The sequence below is a fragment of the Micromys minutus genome (assembly GCF_963924665.1).
Source record: "Micromys minutus genome assembly, chromosome: 1".
Classification (NCBI taxonomy): domain Eukaryota; kingdom Metazoa; phylum Chordata; class Mammalia; order Rodentia; family Muridae; genus Micromys; species Micromys minutus.
This window is the reverse complement of record NC_137969.1, coordinates 10471787-10497360: the sequence shown is the minus strand read 5'-3', so window position 1 is coordinate 10497360 and position 25574 is coordinate 10471787. Positions and strand designations below refer to the sequence as shown.

The 25574-nt window shown below is 42.5% G+C and overlaps 1 protein-coding gene across 2 annotated transcripts in view; it reads right to left on the bottom strand.

Moving 5' to 3' along the window:
• The window catches only part of PPARGC1A (PPARG coactivator 1 alpha), a 94460-nt gene extending 69108 nt beyond the window's left edge, over positions 1–25352 (bottom strand). Inside the window, exons 1-2 of one of the 2 annotated variants that reach the window (XM_080932576.1) lie at positions 25229–25352; positions 19980–20159 (exon numbers count right to left, since the gene is read on the bottom strand). In XM_080932576.1, coding sequence (XP_080788702.1) covers positions 19980–20159; positions 25229–25276 — 228 coding nt within the window. In that variant the 5' untranslated portion in view covers positions 25277–25352. Of the gene's footprint in view, positions 1–19979; positions 20160–24158; positions 24258–25228 lie in introns of those variants that run through there. The other variant, XM_080932577.1, reaches the window with a different exon arrangement.
• Positions 25353–25574: the final 222 nt, after the last annotated feature.

The following is a 25574-nucleotide window of genomic DNA, read 5'->3' as shown; positions in this document are numbered from 1 at the left end:
TATTCAAGTGATATATGTATAGAATGTGGACCTCGCAGGAACAGCAGCAAGCAGGGCTGAGTAAGCAGTGGGGGTGTGGGGACAGGCGTGATAACTTAAACACTAGATAGAGAAGGTTCAAAGCGACAAAGACTGTGAGTGTTCATCAAAGAGCAGAAAGGTAGCCTGCAACAGACTTTTTTAAATGGACTACACAGGAGGTGGTAAAACAACAGCAAAGGAGAGAGAGAGAGAGACTGGAGGTTTGAGATTTAGGGGAAACAACGCCCTGGCTTCTGATCCCTAAGAGCACACAAACAAGAAGTTAGGCAACCTTGTGTGCCCCATGTTGCAGTGTCAGCCCTGTGCTAAAGATTAACAGCCAGACTCAAAGAGGACTAAAGATCAGGCAGGGCCAGCAAAGCACCACCAAACACCTCCTGGCAGTCTGCCCTGCAGGACCCTGACTGTCAGAAGATCTCAGGTCTCGTTTTGATAGCCGGGGTGGTCCAACTATGTCCCTGGAAACAGCCATGAGTGTAGCCAGTGCTCCTAGACTTCCAGAGGAAGAATGGCAATCTTACCTTTCTGCCACTGAAGAGAAAGAGTAGGAACCAGGAATGGAGCCTGATTAAATACTAACTTCTAAATTCCTAATCTGTAAAAAGACTGAAAGCATACATAACCAAGGGTCCCCATAAAACATTTATAAGAAGGCTGGTATTGTAGGAAGTGTTGCTCTCTACCTTGGAAGATGCCTTGGAAGATGCACGTATGGGGTCTCAGACAGAGGAAGGCCTCTGTAAGTGTCCTCTGTCTGCTTGGCTCTTCTGTGGGTAAAAACATCTCAATTGTACAGCCCTGGAACACAACTGCCGAAAATTGAGGCCCTGGGTTACAGCCATGTTTCTCCCACTGCACCAAGTAATGGGATGTAAAACGCATGAGCTCAGAAAGCATCTGGCAATCGATGCCTCATGCTTAGCATCTGCAGCTGAACTTGACTTCATGCTGAAGTAGCTCTTGCAGTCTTCTGACTGGGATAAACTAGCCAACCTGGGATTAATCTGGAACTTGAATAGTCAGAACCATTGTTTCTCAGGACCTGAGCAGGTAACAAATTTTATGATGCTGTGACCCATGGTTGGACAGCTTACATCTACACCTATGTACATTTATGAATAAACACTACCCTCTCCTCTCCCCTCTCTCTCCTCTCTCCTTCTTTCCTCTTCCCTTCTCCTCTCTCTCTCTCTCTCTCTCTCTCTCTCTCTCTCTCTCTCTCACACACACACACACACACTTTCTCTGATAAAGATAGTAAATGCTAAGAAATGATGGAGTTGTTGGAATACACTATATAGAGACAGACAGGCAGACAGACAGACAAGAGCTGACAGAGCAAAAGTCTCACAAAAGCTTTTGAATATGTAAGAAAGATACTAGAAAATAGCCAGAGCACTTTTTTTTCTCAGTCAGATAGGGATAGTTTATTAAGCATAAGCCCCAGGACTGGTTGGGCCGAGAAGCACAGCCTACTGTTTTAAACGGCTTCTTCTTTGCTTTCTGCTTTTAAATTACACATTGCAAAGTCACCAAGGAGAAAGCTTTAAGAAAACTTTCATTTGCTATGGTACAGCTCGCCGGTTTTCCTTTGCCTAAAAAAAAAAAAAATTAAATAAATAACCTCCTGGAAACGTTTCTTTCTTCTTATAGCCATTAATAATGATAGCTTGAACTGTAAAGATTTGCTTCTACTGAAGGTAATGGGGTAATGTTTATTTCCATTAGATCTGGCCTATAAAATCCTCTTTTCATAACTGTGAGTCTACAATTTCCAAACAGCAAAGCTGGACATTTTGGTCCCTGACAGGCAACACTCAATAGTGGGGTGTTTTAAAAATCTATATGAAGGAAGCCATTAATACATGATAGGCTGAGCGTTCTCCCCGTAAATGATTTGTTTTAGCCACTGCTTTTCCTCGTGGATGGACAAGGCAAGGCAGACAGCTTATTGGCTTAGTCTTTTGGGCCAGGTTAAAGGGATGCAGCTTGGAAAGGCTCTTAAGGGAGATTACCCTTGGGCTAAAAATAGCAGGCACTAGAGAATTACCTTAAATATGACCAAACTTGCTCTGTACGGTGAATGCAGATAACTGTAATGTTTCCATTTTTGGTCATTTTAGAGCTTTTTTCCCCCTCTTCTTAGTTTGGCTTGCTGTAGCTGACTATTTAATTCATTCCTGATTCTATTTGTCACATTTGCTTTCAGAGATATCGCCCAGGGGTGTTTGACTAAGGAACCCTTCTTATTTAGCTGGGCTGCTTTTGTTGAAATCTAATGAGCTGTTGGATTGCCAAGCACAGCCACAGAGTAGACGGAGGTGGATAGAAGTTAAATTCATCAAAACATGTCATTAAAAACCTACTACGTGGGGCTGGGGCTGCAACTCAGTCCATATGGGGTCTTGCTTAGCATGCACAAATATCCATCACTGTATGGGTGACATCCCTCTGTAATCCCAGTGTTTAGGAGAGGAAGGCAAGAGGAACGTAAGTTCAAGGTCATTCTTGACTATATGCGAGCATTTATAGCTGCCAGCCTGACCTACAGCGTGCCCTGTCTCAAAAACAGCATAACTGACATACTCACATTTATGTCTACTTTCTGGAAATGTAATTTATACACAGGCAGACATTTGTATCACCTCTGATTTGTTCATGTCTCAGAGGTAAAAATATGATATAACAGTGACCGATCTTCCTCTCAGTCCTTTTCAGGAGACATTGCAGCCTTTGTGAAGTCTCCTTGATGCTTCCTCCTCCTTTGCTGCAGGATTCATCTTCTGTCGTTTAACTCAGGAGTATCAACTTCAGTAGACAAGCAATGCCTAAGGGGAGTCCCTGTCTCGTACATAGTCATTGCGTTGGAGTAAGCGCAGAGGCAGCTGCTCCTTAAATGACTGATAACTCTGTCCATTAACAAATAAAGGAGATCAGACCTGTCCTAGGACATTTAATAAAAGAACAGACTGCCTGACAACAAAAAAGTTGTCCTGATGTCCTCAACTTGTAGACAGAACATCTAAAGAATGTTGACCACAGCCCTTAAAAAAACTACAATGGAGACCAAAATGGCAGCTTCACAGGAGAAACCAAGAAAAGCCACCAATCTACTTTTGTCCCCTCTGCATCCTCAACTCTGGCACAGCTCATAAAAGAAAGCAAGAACGGGAACATTCACAACTTCCAGAAACCCACAGACCTTAAGAATTAGCCATCTTCCTCCACCCTCCAGGTTTCCTTACTAGAGCCTGACCTTGATTCTTCTAAGAGTACGGGTAACAACTACACACATGTCACTCTAAACTGCAGTCTCGTGAACACTTATCCACAAGACACAAATTCTTTTCACTGTGATTGCTGACAAGAAAACTACAAGAATGATGATCAGATGCTTGCAAAATATTGGGAGTCAGAAGAGACCTAGAGATAGGAATTCCGTGTTGGGAACGGTGTATTGTAAGGCTGCAGAACTTCATCATTATGAACCCAGGTGAGAGTTAGCTAGTTCCTTACATACAGGCAGAGGTGCCCAGTTGATCCTTGAACTCTGGAACTGTACCAGATCACCAGCACTTCACTGAATGATTGGGGAGCATCACCCCACCTTAATCTCATACAATTCAGGTGAAAAGCAGATGACACGTACCCTGAGCAGTGTGTTGTGTACACACATAGCCCAACACCGATGCACATCTCATCAGCACCGAAGTCTCCCTCACATCTTCATCTGAACAGCAGCTCTGTTCAATGAGTTAGAAGGTAGGTTTTCGGCCATGTTGGCAGGCACTCAGCATGCCACGGCCAACGTTGGCTCTGTTTATAAACCATCTCCTGGAGAACAGGTTCTCAGATCTTTGACATGTCTTATTTTTAGCCCGATTGGTCAGAATGGCTAGGAAGGTCACTTTGTTTTCTCTTTCTGAATTCAGGAAAACCACTGTAAAGCCTTTCATTAAGAAGCACTGGAGGCAGTCCCGGTGTGCACGACATTGGGTAAGGATGAGGCCAACACACAGCCAGCTTTCTTTCACGTGACCCACAATGCATCCAGACATGGAATCAATGACTTGTGTCATAGCCCAGAAACTTATAGAAAAAGACACTGTTGAGCCTACAACTCACTGTATTCCAAGAAGGACCACACCGACCTTCCTAAATGTGGGGAAATTAAAAGTTTATCCTGTGACTGATAAAGCCCCAGGCTCAAAGGAGATGAAAAAACCCATCTTTAAAACAGCACATGGTTACAGTACTGCTTATGGAAATGATGTCCATAGAAAATTTCTCTAGGATCCTTTCCCCTAAGATTTACTTCCAATGGCCCTTGGCAAGGGATGATTTGGTCTTGGGCAGCCTGCAACCAGGCACTTTCTTCCAGCCCAGCTTCTGTACTTCATTTGCATGGATGCTGCCCTTGCCACCAATGAGATCCACGGAGAACAGAAAGAGAGCAGGACAGCCTGCCTCACACACAGCCTGGAATCAGCTCTTCTGCCACTGGACAGAAAGGTCAGGTGGAAAGGGCTAGTGCTGGCACAATTAATCTGGTCACTCGGGGACCATCTACAAGCCTAGGAATCGCTTGCAGGTGAGTGATGGGCGGGGTCATGGCTGCCTGATAGTATTAGGCACCATTATGACAGCCATAAAGAGAAGGGGAAAAATTGGACACGGGAAAGAATTGCTCCTAAAAGGGACATGAAGAAAGACACAAATGCCTCTCTACAAAGAATAAGCTCGAGAAAGGGCCAGGGGGGGCAGTGGTGGCCAAGACAGCACTCTTTGATATTATCAAAGTTTGAATATTAATGAGGGGTCATGGCCTAACCACGGCTGAGGGTCCACACTGGGGAAACTCGGGCTGTTCACTTTTAGGTACAAGGTATGGGAACTAATCAGGAAAATCTAGAGGAAGGTGCAGCTGGAGGAGTCCCAGGGTTCCTAAGGGAAGATTAGACTTAAGGAACTTTGTCTTATACATTAACTAAAATCCTCTGTCCAAAGGCAAGTAGTGAATTTTAATAATCTCTTTACAGGTCTGCTGATTTGCTTATATGAATCTTTAAGCAAAATAGGAAGATTGCGAAGGGGGGGAATTGTTGGTGCCGATATTTTACATGTTCTAAATGGCACCATGTGTCTGGGCTGCTCACTGGGGTGGGTGGCTGTGGGTTATTGGGGTCTACATGAAGATGAAGGCAGTGGAGGGGAAAACAGTAATTTCATTGTAGTGTGAAGAATGGTAGTAAGCGGGCTGAGTTGTATTTGAATTCCCCAAAACAAGCTTTTCTGTCTCCAAAGAGTTTTGTGATTAACAAGTAAAATAACCAGAGGTGTCGTTATTGCTGAGCATCTAAATAGATGGGTTTGTTGAGGGAAGAAGTGTTGCAAGAGATTGCTATGACTACTACGCTATTACTACTACGAACAACAATGATTAATAATAACAAACACTGCCACTTTTCAAAGAGCATTCTCCCATTTGCCACTGAGAAGAATAATCTGGAATTAACCCAGTTGGCCCTGTGTGATGAAGCAAAGATGTTTGTCCACTGCAAGCTTCTTTTTACACTCATTTGCCCACTTGAGTGTGGGCATACATGTCCCGGCACACATGGGAAGGTTTGAAGGATTGGCCATGCTATAAATGATAAGAATTGATACTCTTGGCACCATTTGCTCTTACAAAATAATCATGGGGAACAGATGAGGCACACAGAGCTTCGCTGACCTCATAGTAAATAATCCCAGATAACTTGGTTCTGGGTGTTGATTCTTATAATTTTTTTTTTAGTCTCCTCTTTTGGTCAGCCTAAAAATCTCCCCACAATCACTGTGTCTCTTCCATCTTATGGGTTTTAAAGTCATTGGTACTGCATGTTTCACATGCTCATAACAACAAGATAGCAAGTGTGAGGCGAGAACTGGGAAAGTTTATCTGGGCATAAAACATGTTACATATGAGGAATTCTATCTGAACCTAGTTCGGCTTCTCTAAGACAACTTTACAAGATGGTGTGTTTCTCAGCTCGGATTCAGACAATTAATCACATTAATAATGGTCAGAGAAATGAGGTCTTCTGGTGCAAGTTACAAAAATAACTGCTGGGACTGAGTTCGACACGCATCTTCTATATGAAAGACAACCTCGCTTTCCGCCATAGTCTATGGACCCAGGAGTCACAGTGAGCCAGATGCTGAAGGTAAAATGGAAGATTCGTATTTTGTTCTGCTGCATCCTAAAGTGGCAGGCGGGTCACCATGCCTGCTGACTCAGAGAAGGAACGCATTTGCCATTCAGAGTCAAATTAAACAGGGTGAGGCCTGAGCTATGCAGAGCCACAGGCTCAATTATCTGTGAAGACCAGGCCGTATCTAGTCACCTCCAAGTATGTCTGCACATGTAGGCATACTTAGCTCAGGGTGGACAGAATGCCTTTGTCAAAATTGTCAGTTTCGACAAATATGGCAAAGCAGCCCAGGCTAGATCTATCCCAGGAGAAATTGACATGACAGCCAAGCAGCTAGGATTGAGGATTAAAGGGGCTAGACGGTAGCATCATGACCTAAAGTAACCCTCCAATCTGCGGCATGCAGAGACCTGGAATTGGGAACCAGCAGGAAAAAAGAAGCCACTTATCTTGTGAAGAATCACTGTGTTCCAGTTCCCGGGCATTTGCTAGGCTCTGCTCCAATATGAATAAAAAAGTAAGCCTACCACTAGGCTGCACTACCAAAAATACCAGGTGGAGACATGCAGCTCAAAGGAGAGCAGGGTGTCCCTGCTAAGAATTGGCTGGCAAGACACAAGAGGATCCTGACACAAGAACCTTTCTGGACATAATCTGAGCTGGCGAGGTTCCTTGGACACCCAAGAGAACTATGTCTGGAATACAGGAGCTCTAAGTTCACATCTGAGCAGATGAGTTGACACCCAGGGAAGGTAATATCCTTAGTCCAAAGACACCATGGAAAAAGCAAGGGCACTCCTTTAATAGAGGTCTCTTTTCATCTAGATAAAAAAAAAAAAAAAAAAAGCTGTTCAACTGGAGAAAAAGACTTTTCAAAGGGGACTGGGGAGAAGAGATTTGAGTCAGAGCATTATAGAAATCTGAATGGGATCTAATTGGACAATGCTTTTAGGGAAATGATATTTGGTTTTTCCAGAGAGGAGAGTAGGGGGATACAGGACATTCTTCCCACAGTGCCTTGCTAAAGGGGACAGGACAGTCCATCGGTTGCTCTACTGAAAGAGATAATGGGATGTCAGTTAACAGGGGTTAGAGACAGTTTGCTCAGAGAGAGCAATGCCTCTTATGCAGGGTGCTTCTTACCAGCCAAAAGCATGCTGGCCTTTCCAATTGGACTGAAATATCATTCTCAGAGAGAAAGGTCACCAAGCCTGAAATGGTATGAAATGGTTGTGGTCCATGGTAACCCCAACACACACTGCCAGAGCTCCCTGCTGACAGAGGGGTTGCTTTCTTTTAGGTTGCCTTCCTCCAGACCCCCCTCCACAATTCCAATGAGCAAATTCTCATTTTACCCAGTGAGTTTCCTGATTCGCCTACCTCAAGTCTCCTCAGTTCGAAATTCTCAGCCCCTGCCAGAGAGTCCTTAGATCCTGCCTCTCAGCTCTTAGTTGGAAAGAGAAAGGTCCTGCAGCTGAGGGACGTGGTCCCCAGAAAAGACAGCAGCAGCAAACACTTCAAGTTGGAGGTATTTTTGAACGAGAAAGAAGAGCAGACTGCATTGTTTTGATGAACAGTATACTAAGGTGAAATTAGCCCTTGCTATGCTGTCTTTATCAGACTGCTGTGCTCTCTTTAGTACAGTGTTTACCCCCCTCAGCATTAGTCTGTTCACATCACTCATCATGAGCTACCTGGAGTCGGGGGACATGCCCTGTTCAAAGCCTGTCTTGTCTCCCTAGAAATCGACAAGTAGCTGAACATGGTACAGAATGATAATAATTATTTTCTGGTGAATGGATACATAAATCAGAGAAGGAATGGGTGAACTTCTAAACTTAAAAGCACAAAGAAATGCAAAACTGAGAGCAAGGGCTTTGACCAGCAAATCGTTTCTCCCACAAGAAGACGTGGCCATCCATCTCGCCGACAACCCGCAATGAAGAGAGCAGGGTTAGCCATAAGCCTCGGTCCTATCTGCATAGTGTTTGATTTAAGACAAGACAGTGTCCTGAGGTCTTAAAGTTAGCAACTTAACTGGCTAAGTCAGAATGATTGCAGACACAGGCGGCAATGCTTTCTTGTCTTCGGGCCATTTGAAGAAAGATGGGGAGAGCCGAACACATCTAAGAATTTCTCAAAAGCAGAGAAAGACTTGCACTGGTTTCTCCTCGTGCCTCTGGTGCAGAAATTCCAACCACCGTGAAAACCAGTCTGAGTTGTTCCCTAGCTGCCGGCGAGCACTTTTCATTTGTCTTTTTTCCTTACAGCAAGTTGCAAATTTGGTATGATCATTTCTTTTCTGCCTCCATTTCTACATTTTCTGACTCAGAAAAGTTTGAACCAAGTGTCTTCCTGTCGCTTCTTCCTATTGCCCTGAAGATGAATGAATAGTTAACTGGGGCGCAAAGGCAAGCAGAAAGCTCAACAGAACACAAGGGTTAGAGAGTTTTGCAACAATTAGCGCTGATTCTCATCACAAGAATAGAATTAAAAAAAAAAAAAAACTTCTTTAAAAAAATAAAAATAGTCACAAATGCGCAACTCAGCAAGACCTGCACAATGTACCAAGCCCAAAAGGTTTGGGTAGAAATGGCATCACTGGATGACAGAGAAAACACCTCCAATTAACCAAATTAGCATTCATTTAAAGAAAGGAAGCTTCTTAGGGGGGAGAAGGGGGAGAAGTGGGGAGAGGAAGAGAGAGAAGGGAAGGGGAGGGAGAGGGAGAAAGAGAGAGAGAGAGAGAAGGAGAGAGAGGAACAGAACAAGGAAGGTAGATTCAGCTACAAAAACTACATAAAGGAAGCACCTCCCCCTTTGCTTTTTTTTACTTGCTTTTTTAAAAATTTCCTTCCTGTTTTAATTTTAATTTTAATTTTTTACGACCCTTCCGACAATTCTGGGGGAAAAAGATGTTAGTTTGACATTATCGTGAGCCAGAAGATGACTCTATTTATGAGACAAGTTGACAACACACAATTTCATGCTTGTTGAACTGATGGGTGTTATATATTCACTGCGACTATTATGAAGCCTCGCCATTATAAATATGAAACAGTATACACTTATTCAAAATAACTCCAGCAGTGGCAATTTATAGCTCGGTTGTTTGTGCTCTTATGAAGTCCAAGTGCCACCTTAAGAAGCTGTAGCAGAAACAGATGTGCAGTGTGACTGTGACCAAAATGGACTGACGTCGCCCCATGTGGAAGCAGGCTGCTAGGCTGGAGTCTGTATAACAGCTGACACCCGTTTGTATTTAGATATGTGAGTGTTGGGAACACGGTGTCCTTAAAGCTCTGTTTAAACATGGTCCAAGACATTTGTCTCCTGGACTAATTATCTTACTGCCCTTTGGTGGCAAGGATCCCGGACGCCCCCCCCCCCCGTCCCCACCTCATCTTTATAAAATAAGATAATGTGAGAATACCATCACCCACATCCAGAAGCAGAGCATTCCATCCTGTTTCATAAAGTTGCCTCAAGGACTTTAAACCCTGGTCATGTCAGGTGAATGTTGGCAAGATTTCCGGAATGCCTGCATAGCAGGATTGTACTACTTTCTCGATCAGGTGCCTGAGAACAGGACAAGGCCACACACCATCAAATCATAAGCTGTCACAGAAACTGGTTTTGGTCAGGATCACCCCCTCCTTTCCTCCCTTTGCTTTCTTTCTCTTAGGAAGCTTCAAACAATTTGCAAGTGTTCACTTCCACAAGGACAAATTTGGAATGGTGAGGAACAACACAATTTATCCAAATGAGGAAGGAAATGAAGGAGCCAGGCACCTTGCTAAAGCTAGATATCAAGAATTTGCATAAGCAGTTTCCCAACAACAACAGAGGTGTTATTTGGAACAAAATAAATTATACAAACCTTGGCCAACTTTGTGATGGCTTCCCTGCCTGTAGATCCCCTAAGTACATTTAGCTCTTCCATTTTGGAAGGTCAGGGTACTAATCTCAGCTGTTAGATCTAAACAGGTAACTGTTTTCAGACTCTAAAGTTATCTTCATCTTTGATGAATGGGGAAATATATTCAAAATATTGGAAATGTAAACTGAGTTTTCTGGTACCTTCTTGAGTAATTCCTGTGTCTCCTGTCTGTTGGCTTGCTTAATTTTAGGTAATACCCCCTACCTCTTATCATGTGACCTATCGGGAGATTCTAATACTGGAATTCCAGATCTGTCTTGAGTCCCATTTCTTCAAAACAAGATATTTTAGAATCATTTTTAATATAAATTTTTATTACACATAATCCATTGCATTTGGTGTTGAGTTATAGAAGGACACATTTATACGAAAAAGTACTTGATATGGTGTTAGTATTTAAACCACCCCAGACAAGTTTACCATCTGAAATCTGTACCTCTCCCTACGGTTCCTGTGAAGCTAATGTGAAGGTGCTGTCGGTCCATCTAGTAAATCCGAAGTGAGAGATAACATAATCACACACATTCATTTCTCAGAGACCTTGGCGGCTCTTATCTACTGGCTTTTATGATCTCTCATGAGCAGCCAGGAATAGCAATCTGGAGACTGTTTGTAAAGCCATCTTAGTCTGAAGCTAGCCTTTTCCTCTTTTATCACACGGTGATACTCTGCAGCTAAGTCCCAGTTGCCACAGCAAAATGGGCTCTGAGCTCCATTTTAGAATAATGTACGTATTCTCCAGGAGTGTGGAACATATCAGACATGGAACAGAGGGCAATTATCATTTGAAGGAGATCCTTCTTAATAGAAGATGTTTGTATGTGCTGCTAAGATATATTGATATGCTGCCCACTGTATATTGGAGCCTGAAGCTATTTTGTTGTTGCTCATTAGCATCTCAAGCAAACATTTCTACCATTCACACAATGGTGGTTTTTCTAAAGCCTTTGCTCAACTTGATTTTACTATTAGATCACCTAGAACATTAAACACCAGACTCTTAGTTGTGTGTGTTAAATCACAATTGTTTCTTATTAAGTGTTCCAAGCTACCCATTTTTATTAACAGTTACTTTATTAAATCCTTAATAACACAGATAGAATAGTTAGTTAATTTGTGTGTTGAGCCATGGATGTTAATTTGTAAACATAATAACATACTGCAATCATTTGCATAATAGCATTTTAATCTTTTTAGTAAAAGCTGTAATTCCCTACAAAGTACACTGCGGTAGAAACTAAGCGAGTATTGGTAATAATACAAAAAGCCTTAAAATTCTGATCCTATGATGGTGTTGGAACATACCCAAACTGCTTGCATAATCTCTAAAATGTTACTGTTCTCTGATTTAGGTGTCTGTGTCAAGAATATAAATGAAGTGTAACTAGTACTGTAGACTATCTCCTACATGTAATTTAGTATTCACCAAGCACCAGCACTTTTCAAATAGCTCTAAGGACTTCCTGAAAAGTTCAGAGCACCAGTTATACGCATTGAGCAAGGAACCCTACACAACTCATTCTCAAGGCTGAGTGGAGAGGAAATGCTGCACATTTGACATCAGGAAGGTCACTGGGTACCAAAGATTTGGCTATTGGGCCTTCTCTCCCATCCCTGCCGGACCAACCTCGATGTACTGTTGCTCCTCTAAATAACTAACTGCCTGTGAACAGAGGTTGACACGGAATAGGAATGAATATGCTCAAAAGAAGATATTTCTGGGGGGAAATTCTACAGAGGCTTGGGTTGTAGAAGTGATAACACCAATCACAAGACTAAAGAGTCAGGGAAAGAGAAAGTTGTATATAAAAGTCAGGTGAAGATATTTTCCCCAAGATCTGGTAATTCATTAATCTATCTGGCTGTGAACCTTGAATGAGCAGTTTGCAGTAGGAATAGTTGCTGAAGGCCAGGTGTGAATCCAAAACTGTGTGATTCCTCAACATTTTTGGAAAGAACAGGCACACAAGTAACATCTAACATCATTTCAGACTGTATGGTTTCATGGATAAGAAGTTACTTTTGCTTTGAAAATTGTACCCTTAGGAAGAGTAAGCTATGGATACCTCACCGTGGCTTTCTCTCTGATTTCCCCCTTTTCTCATTCTGGCTACTTATAAGTCAGCATCTTTGACATTAAAATGAGGTTTCATGATTTGCTTTCCATTTGAACTGCACAGGAAAGAATCATAAAAGGAGGCTTGAGAGGTTAAGGAAAATGATAAAACTAAGCCTTCCAGAATCATTTCATATCACAGGCAATTCATTTTATTAAAATCACAATAAAAGTTTTCATTGCTAAAAGAATAGGCACATAATTATAGGGACAAATTAACCTTGTTTTAAAAAGTGTGAAGTCTAGAACAAAAGACGGCAAGAACAATTTGGCTCTTGCTTTAACAACATTCTTTGTATCAGCTTTGTGGGTTCTTCTTGTTCCTAGGTGAGCCATCTGCTGGGCTGTGTGTCTATGACAATACACATAGCAGATGTCTATGGACAAATAAAAACAGCATATGTATGAGACTTCCACATAGCACCCAGGTGCTGTGCACAGGACTGTTTGCCCAATGCAGAACCCAGAATAGTGTTTGCTTTAACTTAGATGGACAGCTTTGAAGTAACCAAAGGAGTCAGCAAGTTATTCTTTTCCTGATTCAACTTCAGGATTTTCTTCCTGTGAATGTGGGTCTCCTTTCTTTCTCTCTCTCTCTCTCTCTCTCTCTCTCTCTCTCTCTCTCTCTCTCTCTCTCTCTCTCTTTCTCAACTCTTTCTAAGCCCTAAACATATCCAAGCAAAGAAATGTTTACTTAAAGATAACTCGCTTGAGATTCTGGGAAACCTAAAAGCATTAAGACAAACGAATGTCTTACCCACTTCTAAGAATACAGAGTCTCTGACAAAAAATGTGTTCTAACACCCCTCACCTAATCACAAGATAATCACTACTATATAAAGTTTAGGCTGGAGATGAGGCTCAGCAGGTAGATTGCATGCTTTGCATGCAGGAAACCCTGAGTTCAATCTCAAGCACTGCCAAAGGCAATGATTAAAAAATAATAAAAAATAATCAGTGCGTCTAATTAAACATATAGATTCTTGCTTTCTAGACTACAAAGGCTAGTAACTGGATCAGCTTTCATGATGAAGAGTAGCCAGCTTCATCCCTCGCAATTACCACTTTTATTAACAAGACCCACGACTGAAGAAGTATGTGTTAGTGACCCATGGTCATGCAACCTGAATCCTGTGACTCGCTATTTATTAGCAAGGGTGGATGCCAAAAGACACAGCCTTGTGGGGCAGAACTCCTAAGCCATATTTTCCAGTGGTCAGCATAATGGCAGGGAGAAATCGGGCGATAAACCAGATGTTCCCAAGATAAGCCAGATGTTATCGAGCCAAGAGGTCTAAAATAGTGTTTACCTAAGGGGCATGAATGAATACACACACACACACACACACACAGAGAGAGAGAGAGAGAGAGAGAGAGAGAAAGCATGCACACATAGGACAAGCCCCAGTTGGTCTATATGATAAGCTGATGGTAGTAGTAATGCAACAGTAACAGCAACAGCACACAAGCACACAGACTGGATGGATCAGATTGTTGGTTTCTGATTTGCAAGTCTCCAAGATGAACATCTAACTGATTTATGCTTAGAATTTGGAATTTTGTGGTAGACTACAAATGCGAAGATAAGTACAACATAAATTTTTAAAATACTCCATAAGTCTCCGTGAGCTTCAACATTCTTCAATGTTCTTATGTTACAGCCAATTATCTCCCCATTTAAATGGCTATTATTTTCTTACTTGAAGTCTACGCTCTTGGAAAGTGTCATTACCAAGTGTGGCAAAAAATCTGGTTGTGGGCTGTAAATTTAATTTAAATGGCAAACATTTATTGGTTGCAAATTGGGAATCCTGGAAATCTTTAAAAAGTGATTATTGTAAATGAATTCACTCTCTCTGCACAACAAAGGGGAATTTTTTTGACAATTAAATGAATGGAAGTCTGTGTGTTTGTTTTTACATACTTGGTTTTCTTGCTTATTTTGTTAAAATTCCAGAGGGATCACCATTCATGGTGTATTCTTCCTGGGCACCAGTGCAGTCAGCAGTAGGAACTCATGACCATAGAAGGCTGTAAAATGTCCTCCAAGCACACAAGAGAGGAAGAGCAGACATCATGTACATTAGGGTGCATATGGTCTTCTTGAAGCCATAGGGCCATGAAGCACTGTTTGTGAAATAATTTACAGTTGAAGGAAGTACTTCAGTTTGTAACACGGTGCAGCTGTGACCAGGAGAGCTATCCATGAAGACCTGATTCCTTTGGAATGTGTTCAAGGCAACATTGCTTGTCAGCTCCTTCTATATATAACTCATGTTATCAGGGCTGATGGAATTGTTCTTCAAGGTTCTTTGACTCTTTCCCTGTACCCTATGCTTTTCAGCCCTCTATTGCCTGTCTTAGTATTGCATGCATACTGTCTGGTTTCTCCTATTTCCTACTTGCTTCTACCTTTTAGATCTTCCAGATCTTTCTTTGGTACATCCTCCATGGTATTTGCCCCCCGTGGGGCACTAATTTCTGTCATGTGAACTCATGAATACTTCAGAATTTGGCCTGCCATAGCAGCACAACTATATTAAATCTAAACTCACAGCACATCTTCCTGTGGGTCCAGATTTTCTTTTGAGTGAACCAAATTCTTCAGTTTCAGCCCTACTCTCTAAACACCTTACTTTCACTCTCTCACCAGCCTTGGTGAATTTACCCTATTGTTTCCTTCCTTAGATAGAAATACACACATACATGTACACGTGTAAATATGATCATGTAATGTTTGCTAGTTGCCAATATAAATATAGTACTTGTTCTATATGTATGTCTACATGTGTTAGACAATCCTATTATGCACATATATGTACGTATATGACTTACAATTCTATATTATTTTCCATTTGTTAACATACAAAAGTATGCGTGCACTTGTGCACATATACTCTCATATAGCATTCCATTTTGGGCTAATTGTTTTACATTTTTGCATTTGGCCTCCCAAACTGGCATTAAGTTTCCTTAGAAAATGAAGACAGATCTCTTTTTGAGCTGTATAAGTACCTGACTTTTTTTTAATCACTTTTAAGCTGGGAAATCTTCAGCGACAACAATCAGCCTCAATCCTTCTGAATCAGAAATAAGGGTCTAGTGAATTTGCCAAGATTGGTTGTTTTAACTTTTAAAAATGTGTATAATCTATAACCATGATTGAAAATATTAGGCCATAATAGAAAGCCACAGGGAAAATATAATGAAGCCACCTGTAGTCCTCCCAAGATAATCAAGTATTTTGAGAGATTCCATCACACACTTCCTAGGCACTGCACAGGAGAACACCTTCCACACGGACAAGGAGTTTCCATTCATCCTTCACCCACACAAGTTCAGAACCTCAAACCTCACTCTGAGTGCTGGCTAAAACTGTTGAGTCCTCTTCCATAGGCTCTCCTCTATGTCCTTTGTGGAAAATGACCTCAAGACAACTGTACTCCCACATACCAGCGTTCTAAGGAATCCTAAGCAGCTTCGTTCAGAAGTACCAAAGGAATGAATGAAAGATGTCCCTTCACTCGTACCATGAAGGCACTAAAGCAGGTGTTAAAATGAAGCACAGACAAGGTGGCTCCCGGTGACCCAGAAAGGCCAGGGAGCTGCTTAAATGAAGTCCATGCCACCCATCTTTACAAGCACTGTTCCCTGAAAGCCCTTCTTTATTCTCCACTGAACAATGCACAAAGCAACTGGGGAAGGAAGTCATGTTGCAATATTCTAAAACATAAATCTTGCTACCAGTGTGTTCACAGACAGCATCCTGTTTTCCTTACACATGGATCAAGCACTGGAGGCTGTCCTTGTGGGCTCTATGCCCTGTTCTCCAAATGGGTTCTGGGTGATTTAGGTAGTCACCTTCGCTGACACATCCAACTATGAGTTTTGTAGGCACTGGTTCATCTGTGTCCAGAGAATGACTTAACCAGTGCTTTTGCCATATTTAGTACTTGTTCTTCCTTAAATTGTGAGATTTATATGTGTTATTTTATGTGTATAAATAATTTATATTTGTATAGGGTGTTTGTGAATAGTGTGTGTGTGTGTGTGTGTGTGTGTGTGTGTGTGTGTGTGTGTGTATGCTTAAGTATGCTGATATGGAGGTTAGAAGTTGTCATTAATCGACTTCAATCTTCATTTTGGCACAAGATCTCTCGCCAAACCTGGAGATGACAAGTTAAATAGACTGACTGGCTAGGAGGATCCTGGGAACCTCCTGTCTCTGCCTACCAATCAGTATTCCAGGTACTACCATGCTCGTCTTCGGACAGGGGTACTTATGGTTCAAATGTAGGTTCTCCTGCTTGTGCACCGAGTACTTTATCCACTGAGCTATATTCCCAGGCGCTCATTCCCATCCCTTATTTTATGTTTGTAATGTGGAGCAAAAACTAAACTTCAGATTCACACATACGCTAGAGACCAAAGGAAGTGAATATTCCATACTCCCAACACTCGACCAACATCGTGTGATGGTTCAGCTGTACCATCATCCCAGCCTACACCTCACCCGCTGTTCTGATAGTGATTTAAAACCCTATGGCCGGATTCCAGCAATGTCATCAATGTGCAACTTGAGTCAGGGAAAAATGTTTAACTCCTCAATAGCTTATTTTATCCTGGGAGGTAGAGGTACATCATAATGCTCATAATTGACAGATCAGCACAGGCAACGCTGGGACGATTTGGCTTGCTCAAGGCTACGGCCTTCTCAAATGTGATGAGGCAGGACTTTGAGGGTCAGCAGAAGGGGAAGGAACACAGGAGGAAAGTCCATGGGAGTAGATGGCCCTGGGAAACAGCTCTTGTGAGAAGCTCCTTGGCAGAGGGCACACAAGGCAATGGCCAGCAAAGAAGACTGTCCCTAAATATGGAAGGACTCTGTTTTAGAATTCACTGATGCTCACTCTTTTTTTTCATCGTGGGAGGGATGTGTGTGAGTTTAACACTATAGTGGAAAGAGTAAGGGAGTCAGTGTGCTCTGAAAGGGCTCGTGACGCTGCTGCCCTTGCTGGTGACAGTGTTGCCACATATGACCTTACCCTTTGCCTGGACAAAGAAGAAGGGATCCTGTGACATCAGAGAGGATTGCTCTGAGCCTCTTTCCAAACAGTCTCTCTAGTTCTCTGTGGTGGAGAACAGCTGACACATGAGTCCTCAGGCCCGGGCCTCTCTACAGTGTTATGAGGAAACTCACTCGTCACTGCAAGACTTTCTCCTTAGCAATCTGACCAAACCACTTCATAAAGGGAAACTTCAGTGACCAGCAACAGCAGCAACAACAACAACAACAACAACAGCAGCAACAACAACAACAACAACAACAACAACAACAACAACAACAACAATCAGCCAGGGCTTCCTAAGCTCAGCACCAGTCATTTGTAATCAGCGGTTCCTTGTTTGCTCTCTATATGTAGGGTACTTATTGTCATTCCTTGTCTCTGCCTACAAAGTACCAGGGGTATCACCTTATAACCTGCTCTTACCAATTGAGCATCTCTCCAGACACTGTCAAATGTCCCCTGGGGGTGCAAAATAGCCTTTGGTTGAGAATCATTGTCTTAAAATGACCTAATGAGAGATGAAATTAAATGAACCATGCGTTTTAGAGCATGGCAAAGGATTCTATCAGTGTGGGAAGTTATATAGGGAAACAAAAGGAGTGGCGTAGCACAGATTAAGTGTCTATATATAGACAACTGACTGGCTGTGGGGCCAATACTCCTGAAGCTATAAATGAGAAGTATTCCATGCAGATTCCACAAGATGAAATATGGGGACATGAGGTCATAGGGAAAGTTCTGAAACCAGCCTCCCTGGGAGGTGAGAATTACAACATAATCTCCCCTGCTTTCCAGTTACCCCCACATTAACTGTCATCTGCAAAATGTGTGGCATTCACCCAATATGGAGGGGCCATAGCTAATCATGTGATAGAAGGTCTATAGGGATGGGCATGTTCTAAAAGAGCTGTTTATTTAATGCTGCACGACTTAGAATGGCCCTGTAACCTGACAAGTGGACTGGATGAGGAATGTTCAGTTTACCAGTTCTAACCGGCCAAGTCCTTGCATGAACTTTCTAAGACCCAGCAGAGAAGCCTGGGAAAGTAATAACCAACCACAAGCCTTTGTTTGTTGCTTGCTCCTCAGCCCTGATTCCCCTACCCCACCACCACCACCACCACACACACCCCCCCTACCACCACACACATTCCCCACCCCCACCACCACCACACACACCTGGAGCATTCTCTTCAAACCCATGCAATGTTCCAGGCACATGACAGAATCTTACCAAGCCATAGAACATCAGCTCGTCAACTACACAGTGCCTCCACACAGGCCAACGCAAAGAGGAGACATTCCGTTCTATTTTTAAATATATTAAGCAAAGAAGCAGCTTGATGCATCTTGGTAAAGGGTGGTTGTCACCCAAGAAGTACCATCTCCCCATTTTTATCAACAATATAGACTTTGAGGTCAGACAAATTTAGAAATTCAATGTTGGGTCTTTATTGGTCAACTGTGTGATTTTGGTGAAACTACTTATCTTTCTTTAAAACTCGGTGCCTCCATATGAAATACTGTATGAAAATAAAAGAGATGTGTGGAACAATACACAAAAGGCAGAAGTGTTCCAGAATGGTGGCCATTATTGTCACTAATTAGTTCTTCTCAACAGAATCGTTTTGATCATTCACTCATTAAACAATCATTTATTAAGTATCACCTATGAACCCAGTGATAGAAAAATTGAATCCTTATAAAAATGTGATCTCTTGAAGGATGGAGATTTTAATGAAGTAAGTAGGAAGATAATCAGTAATTTGCAGACTGGTGACTAACAGAAGATATTTTGTGCAGCCTGGCACAGAGGGGCTTAGAAACTCTCGGATGATGGTGCTGCTAATGCTGATTTTGATGCTGAAAATTAGCTGATTTGGCAATTTGCACCCAATTCACTTGTCGCCGTACTCTCTGAATGCTTCGCACTATCAGAAATGATTTATTTTCAAGTAAATGACTCCCGATCTTGTGAGAGTGAACTTCGTTTCTCTGAGTAACACTTTAATAGGGGTAGATTAACATTCTTTATTATAGGGTAGACTCATAATAGGCGTCTAGAGTCTGGGAGGTAATTCTCACTACTGAAAGGAAAATGAATTTTGACTAATTTATAAGTACATACTAGATTTTTTTTGAGTTTAGAAATTTTCCATCATGTGAGAAAATTAGGGGTCTGAAACAATAATATAATAGCAATAATCCAAACCACTCACTGACAAAGTAAAACAAACGCGATAGACATTAACCCCTTAGTGACCAGAAATGCCTTCTTCCGTATTAATTTCTATCAGGCGCCCTTTGCTCCTGGGTCCCTTTCTGTGGGAACAGAGAGGCATAAACAGCTTGACAAATTTTTCTTCCTTGTCTCCAAAGCTTTCACAACCCCGTGTATTACAACACAGTTCAACACACTCTGTGGTCCTTAGCACTTTAATTCTAAAAAGCACTGTTTACCAAATATCGTTTTTTCCATGACAGAAACCCTCTAGCTGTGATGATATGTTCTCCTGTTGGTAACACTGTAAGAGCCCCAATATGCTCTGGGCCCAGCACCACGTTGACCTGACACAAGGCGTGGACAGAGAGTTCATTTCTCCCGCCGAGACGCTTACCTCGAATATGTTGGCAGGCTCATTGTTGTACTGGTTGGATATGATTTCTGATTGGTCGCTACACCACTTCAATCCACCCAGGAAGCTGTCTGTGTCCAAGTCATTCACATCAAGTTCAGAAAGGTCAAGTTCAGGAAGATCTGGGCAAAGAGGCTGGTCCTCACCAACCAGGGCAGCACACTGCAGGAGGCAGTAAAGGAAACACAGCAGTTATTAAACTAAACAGCAGTGCCATGTGATGGGAATTAAATCTGGTTAATTCAATGACAGCACCAAAGCTGGCCTCTGAGGCTTTAATCACCAGGGGAAACACCTTCCATTCTTTTGTCCCTTGGCTCCCAAGGGGTATTTTGTTAAATTTCTTCCATCCACACACTAAACCCAAGCTAAGTACCATGTTCCCAAGAAGGCCTCCTTGAGTTTTCCACATAGAAACTAACAGGAATTTTTCTACCTGAGGGATAGTTACACTTGATGAGCTTTAACCCACTTCTAGATCACCTATACAGATGGATTAATTTTGTCCTTATCATCGGACTGTTTGAGAGACGTTTTCGAGTGGATGAACACCTTGGAATCACCATCAGATATATAATGGAGATTGCTATGAACAGCTGGTCACTGAGCTAACAGAACTCAAGGATTAGACAAGAAACACTTCCTCTAGGCCCACTCCCTCTACATATTATAATCTGTACCATTCATTTAGCAACTAATGATGCAAGCCCACTAGCTCATCTCCAGCTCTCTAGAATTGTTATTTAAATCATTTACTTTCACTTGACTTTTTATGAGTTCCCTGACTTCATCCTTAACAGGTCAAATGCAAGTCCCTTGAGTTAAAAAACTAAATTCGTATTATTTTTCTATGTGGCCCTCGTAACCTTCACTAGAGATGGTTTGCAAGGTCTCTCTCTCTCTCTCTCTCTCTCTCTCTCTCTCTCTCTCTCTCTCTCTCTGTGTGTGTGTGTGTGTGTGTGTGTGTGTGTGTATGTGTGTGTGTTGGGTGTGGGGTAACCTGTCACCTAAAAGGAAAGATAAACAGAAGTTCTGTACCATGTTTACACTTTGTATTTTATTGAGGTATGTCAAAAAATTATGGTGAATTTTAAAATGATTAGATTTGTATAGAGATACAAAATGGTTTCAATATACTGAAAGGTTTAAATACTTATCAGAAAAACTATTTTAAATCAATATATATATATACATATATACACATACATATGTGTGTATACATATGTGTATATATATATATATATACATATATATATATACATATTTTAGATAGTTTTTGCAACCCATGACCTGTTGCCTTCTGCAGCTATCCGAATCCCTTACCGATGAGATGGTTTCCTGTGTAACTGGATGCATAGCTGTTGAGCCAGCTCCCTATGGGCTAAAGAACCCTACAGAAGCTCTTACTCTGGGGGTCTGATGACAGTGGGATTATCAGGACTTTCACCTCTCACCTGCCAGCTGCCTGAATCAAGGCATTTCTCACACAGAGAGAAACAAGGCTCTCCTGCCTCCCCTTTCCGAGGTCTGTGGAGAAGGGATTTACTGGTTCCTATACCGGCAGCAGTGAGACATAAAGCTGATAAACTTCCTTGACATTTAGATTTTGAATAAAATAAGTTTTATGCAGATTTTATTTCTGGAGCCCCCCTGTCACCCCTGGCAGGCTGGATCACACAGGTCATATGGCACAGTGTGATTGGAAGCCACGCACCAAGGAGCAGGCACAGAGTGAGGAGAGACGGAAAGAGAGTCTGCGAATCATTGTACTTTGGAAGACCACCAGGCCCCAGAGGATTCCCAAAGGCCGGCACATGAGAGCTGCCTTCCTTCTCATCTCATTGGACTTTTCTCTGTAATACCCGAGTTAGCCCAAAATTACAGATCAGAAAACCTGGCTGGGTTTGTAAGCGGAAATCTGACTAAAAAGAGTGGATCTTGTCCGGAGGCAGTTAGTGTTTTGTTATGGCTGTAACACTTCCAAGGCTCAGTTCTTACCCACCCTACACATCCCCAGAGCACGACCCCGTTTTATTAACTCTTCCTCAACACTGTCAGCCCAGAGATGAGGGGAAGAACTTTGTCAACAGTGCCGAACAACACACAGGATGTCACTGGTGGAAGATTCCTGTGAGAAACATGAAGGACCACAACCGAAAGGAGCATCCACATGAAAACTGAAGCAGGACACAGCCCAGAGTAACTCTGGCTCTACTTCTGGTCTGAAGCTCAGGAGTCATGGCTGGGGATGGTGAATTGTCACACTGACATCCTTGGAGACAGTCTTTGCTGTCTCTCTTTAACCACATACTCTAAGGGAGACTAGTTTAAAGACCATTTAACCTTCCAGAAAAGGATAATATCTATTTGAATATAACTTCAGACAACCATGGAACACATAAGGTTAATTTGTTTCAACATTCTCTATTTTGCTTTCCCTCCCTCCCTCCCTCCCTCCTTCCCCCCTCTGTGTCTCAGTCTGTGTGTATGTGTGTATGTGTGTGTATGTATGTGTGGTGTGTGTTCCTGCTTAACTCTTACACTATGGCTCAAAACAAGTGTTTGTTCTTGCCAACGTTGACATCCTGAGCAAATCTATGCTTCTGAATATGGCCTGGACCTGCTTATCTAAAGCACATTCATAGAAACAATTCCTCCCGCTACAAGTTCATATCTGGACTTGGACAATGCCAGACTTAGCAGGCTGAGCTGGTATTGCCTGGCATGCTGGTATTGACGGGTCCCCTGTCTGTCTGTAACAGGTGTGTCCTGCCTCAATTACACAGACAGTCTGCAGCCACTTTGTAACTGTGAAAGCCATTTCACAACTGCTGTCTTAGTTTTTACAGTAAGATTTAAGAGGCTAACGCAGTCTCTAAACACAAAAGGCTAATTATTGTGCGTTATTTCACCCCAACAGACAGTCTTTTCCCTTAGTTAAGGAGCAGACAATAAATTAGCTTAACTGCGTGGCTGATAATGATTCATTATAATTAAGTATAATTCTCCATTAACCTTTCAGAGGTTTTGGTGCCATTGATGGTAAATCTTAAAAAGAGAGAGGGGGGAGAATGGACTTGGCAGCATTAATTATTTTAATATGTAAAAAAAAAAAGAATCTTGACTTCTGATAAAAACATTTGTGGAGCCGGGAGGAGGGGTGGAGACAGTAAAGAATGACAGTCTTCGTGAAGTGTGTCATGTGAACTGTCCCTATCAATCTCTGTAACCTATTGTACGTCACCTCCATTAAGCTGTGAGATGCCAGGAGACTCTGAGCAGCTCTGGTGGTTTGGGTTTTTATTAGCCAATACGCTGTCCTGTCATTATGTATGAAAGGGCATAATAGGTTTTAAGATGACAGCAAACATTAATGATTCAAAAAATGAAAGGTGCCCACGCTACCTGCTAGTATTTCCACAGGCAGGGATGATTCCCAGAGTTACAGCCTTGAAGGCACGGGTTTCTAGCAGCTAACTGTCTACTATGCCGCACTAACTGGCCAGTCACAACTGACCCAAGACTCAGCCTGAGGCTGGACTCTGAGCCCTTATCCCCAGCTCCTTAAAAAAAACAAGGAACAAACTTAAAGCCCTGGTTAGAAATGGCTATGTTGTTTATTTGCAAACAACTGCAGGAATTTTGACTACTAAGGCAAATCTCCCTCATCTCCTTCAGATCCCAGCACTTCAATCCCTGAGCAGCATCCGAACAATCCAAGAGGTAAAAATGAAAGTGATTCCGAGGGGACTTATGGTGCCAGCCAGACAACCACCCACGGGTTACGCTGGCTACTCCAACAATTAGGACTTTGAAGCCACTTAGAACTCTGACTTCCAATAGCCACAGGACACATGAATTATCCATATCTATTCTGCCGCGCCAAGAAATCACAAGATAACAATAATTATAACCCACAAATCCGATCTGCCAAAGCCTGGGGAAAGCAAACGGAGCCAACATCTGCAGACCCAGCAAAGAGTTAAGAACCCAGGGCACGCCTGGCTAGATAGGAAAAATGCATTCGCAGGCGGCCTCGCCAAATCATTTTCACTTTAGATGTGTATCACTGCACCACACGGACATCTTATTTAATCAAATCACGTGTGGCACTTGACCCTCCCCCTTACCCTACGTGCCCCCGCTACCGAGAGGAAGCACCATTGTTACTTCGCAGCTCCGATCCTCCGCGCAATTCAATTCGGGTCCATCTCACCAGAGTCCACAAAAAGTTTCACTTGTTTTCCAACTTGCCCAAACTTTCCCCGAGAACATTCCATTGTACTGAATGCAAACACGCTGAAGTCCTCTGGCCCCAGCTCGACTCCAGAGATTACGAGGAAACTGCGTGTGTTTTGTCCTCCCCTGTATGAATTGTAGCCAGCAGAGACTGTGGAATTGATGTATTGCGGTCTATTTTTACACAAGCAGCGAGCAGCTCCACACACGGTCTGCATAAACTCCATTCTCTCCAGGCTCCCGGCTTCAGGCAGCTCTCCGTGGTAGAGATTTAACCGTTCGGTTTCTCTCCACAGAAGCAAACAGAAAGCCCTGCTCTCTTAAGGCTGGGAATTTTTTTTTTTTTTTTTAAACTCGCTAGCCAACCTTTTCAGCCACACACAAGTGTTTTAAAGGAAACAGCACTGTCGTTTTGTGTGTTCTTTTGGAAAAGCAATCTAACTCAGCCCCAGCAGGATTATTTAGGATCTTGTAAATTCTCTGTTTAATGAACAGAGAGAGGAGGGCGGAAACATAAAAAAAAAAAAAAAAAAAAAAAAAAAAAAAAAGAAAGAAATCCCGACGAGAGTCAAAACGGACTCTCTTTTAACACATCCATTTTAGTGTTTATCTTCATTTTCTTATAAATAGAAATGGCAGTTTTCCAAGCAGGGCACTGAACACTGGAAAGACTTCAGCTCCTGATTCATATCAATATCTTAGAGCATAAATATTGCATATGAGTAGAAACAGAGCCAAAGGCACATGGAAAGAGTTTCTAACTGCTACAGATACTGATGACAGCAGCTAAGCTTTGATTTGCTCAAGGCATCTCCGAGCCACCTTAAAATAGCAAACTTATTGGAGTTAAGATAAGACTGAGATCCCCCCCCCCCAGAGGCTCCTGCCGCCCGAGCTACTTCCCCTGTCCCCTCCTTTCCCCTAGCCCATCCCCCCTCCAGGGATCGCGTCTGAGGGAAGCTCCGGTCCTGCAATGCTCAGCCCCTGCTCACCTCTATGTCACTCCATACAGAGTCTTGGCTGCACATGTCCCAAGCCATCCAGCTCCTGAATGTCGCCAGTCAAGCTTTTTCAACTCCAATCCACTCTGACACACAGCACACTCATGCAGGCAACCAGCCCCTTACTGAGAGTGAACCGAAGGCACCTGTCTTACTACAGTCCCCAGTCACATGACAAAGCTATTAAAAAGTAGGCTGGGCTGTCACTCACCCAGCCTCCCTTCTCCTGTGCAGCTTGCTGCTCAAACTCCTGACGTCACTCCGAGGCAGCCCTCTGCCTCAGTGAAGTAACGTTTAGAGAGAGGGAAAAAGAAGAAGAAGAAGAAGAAGAAGAAGA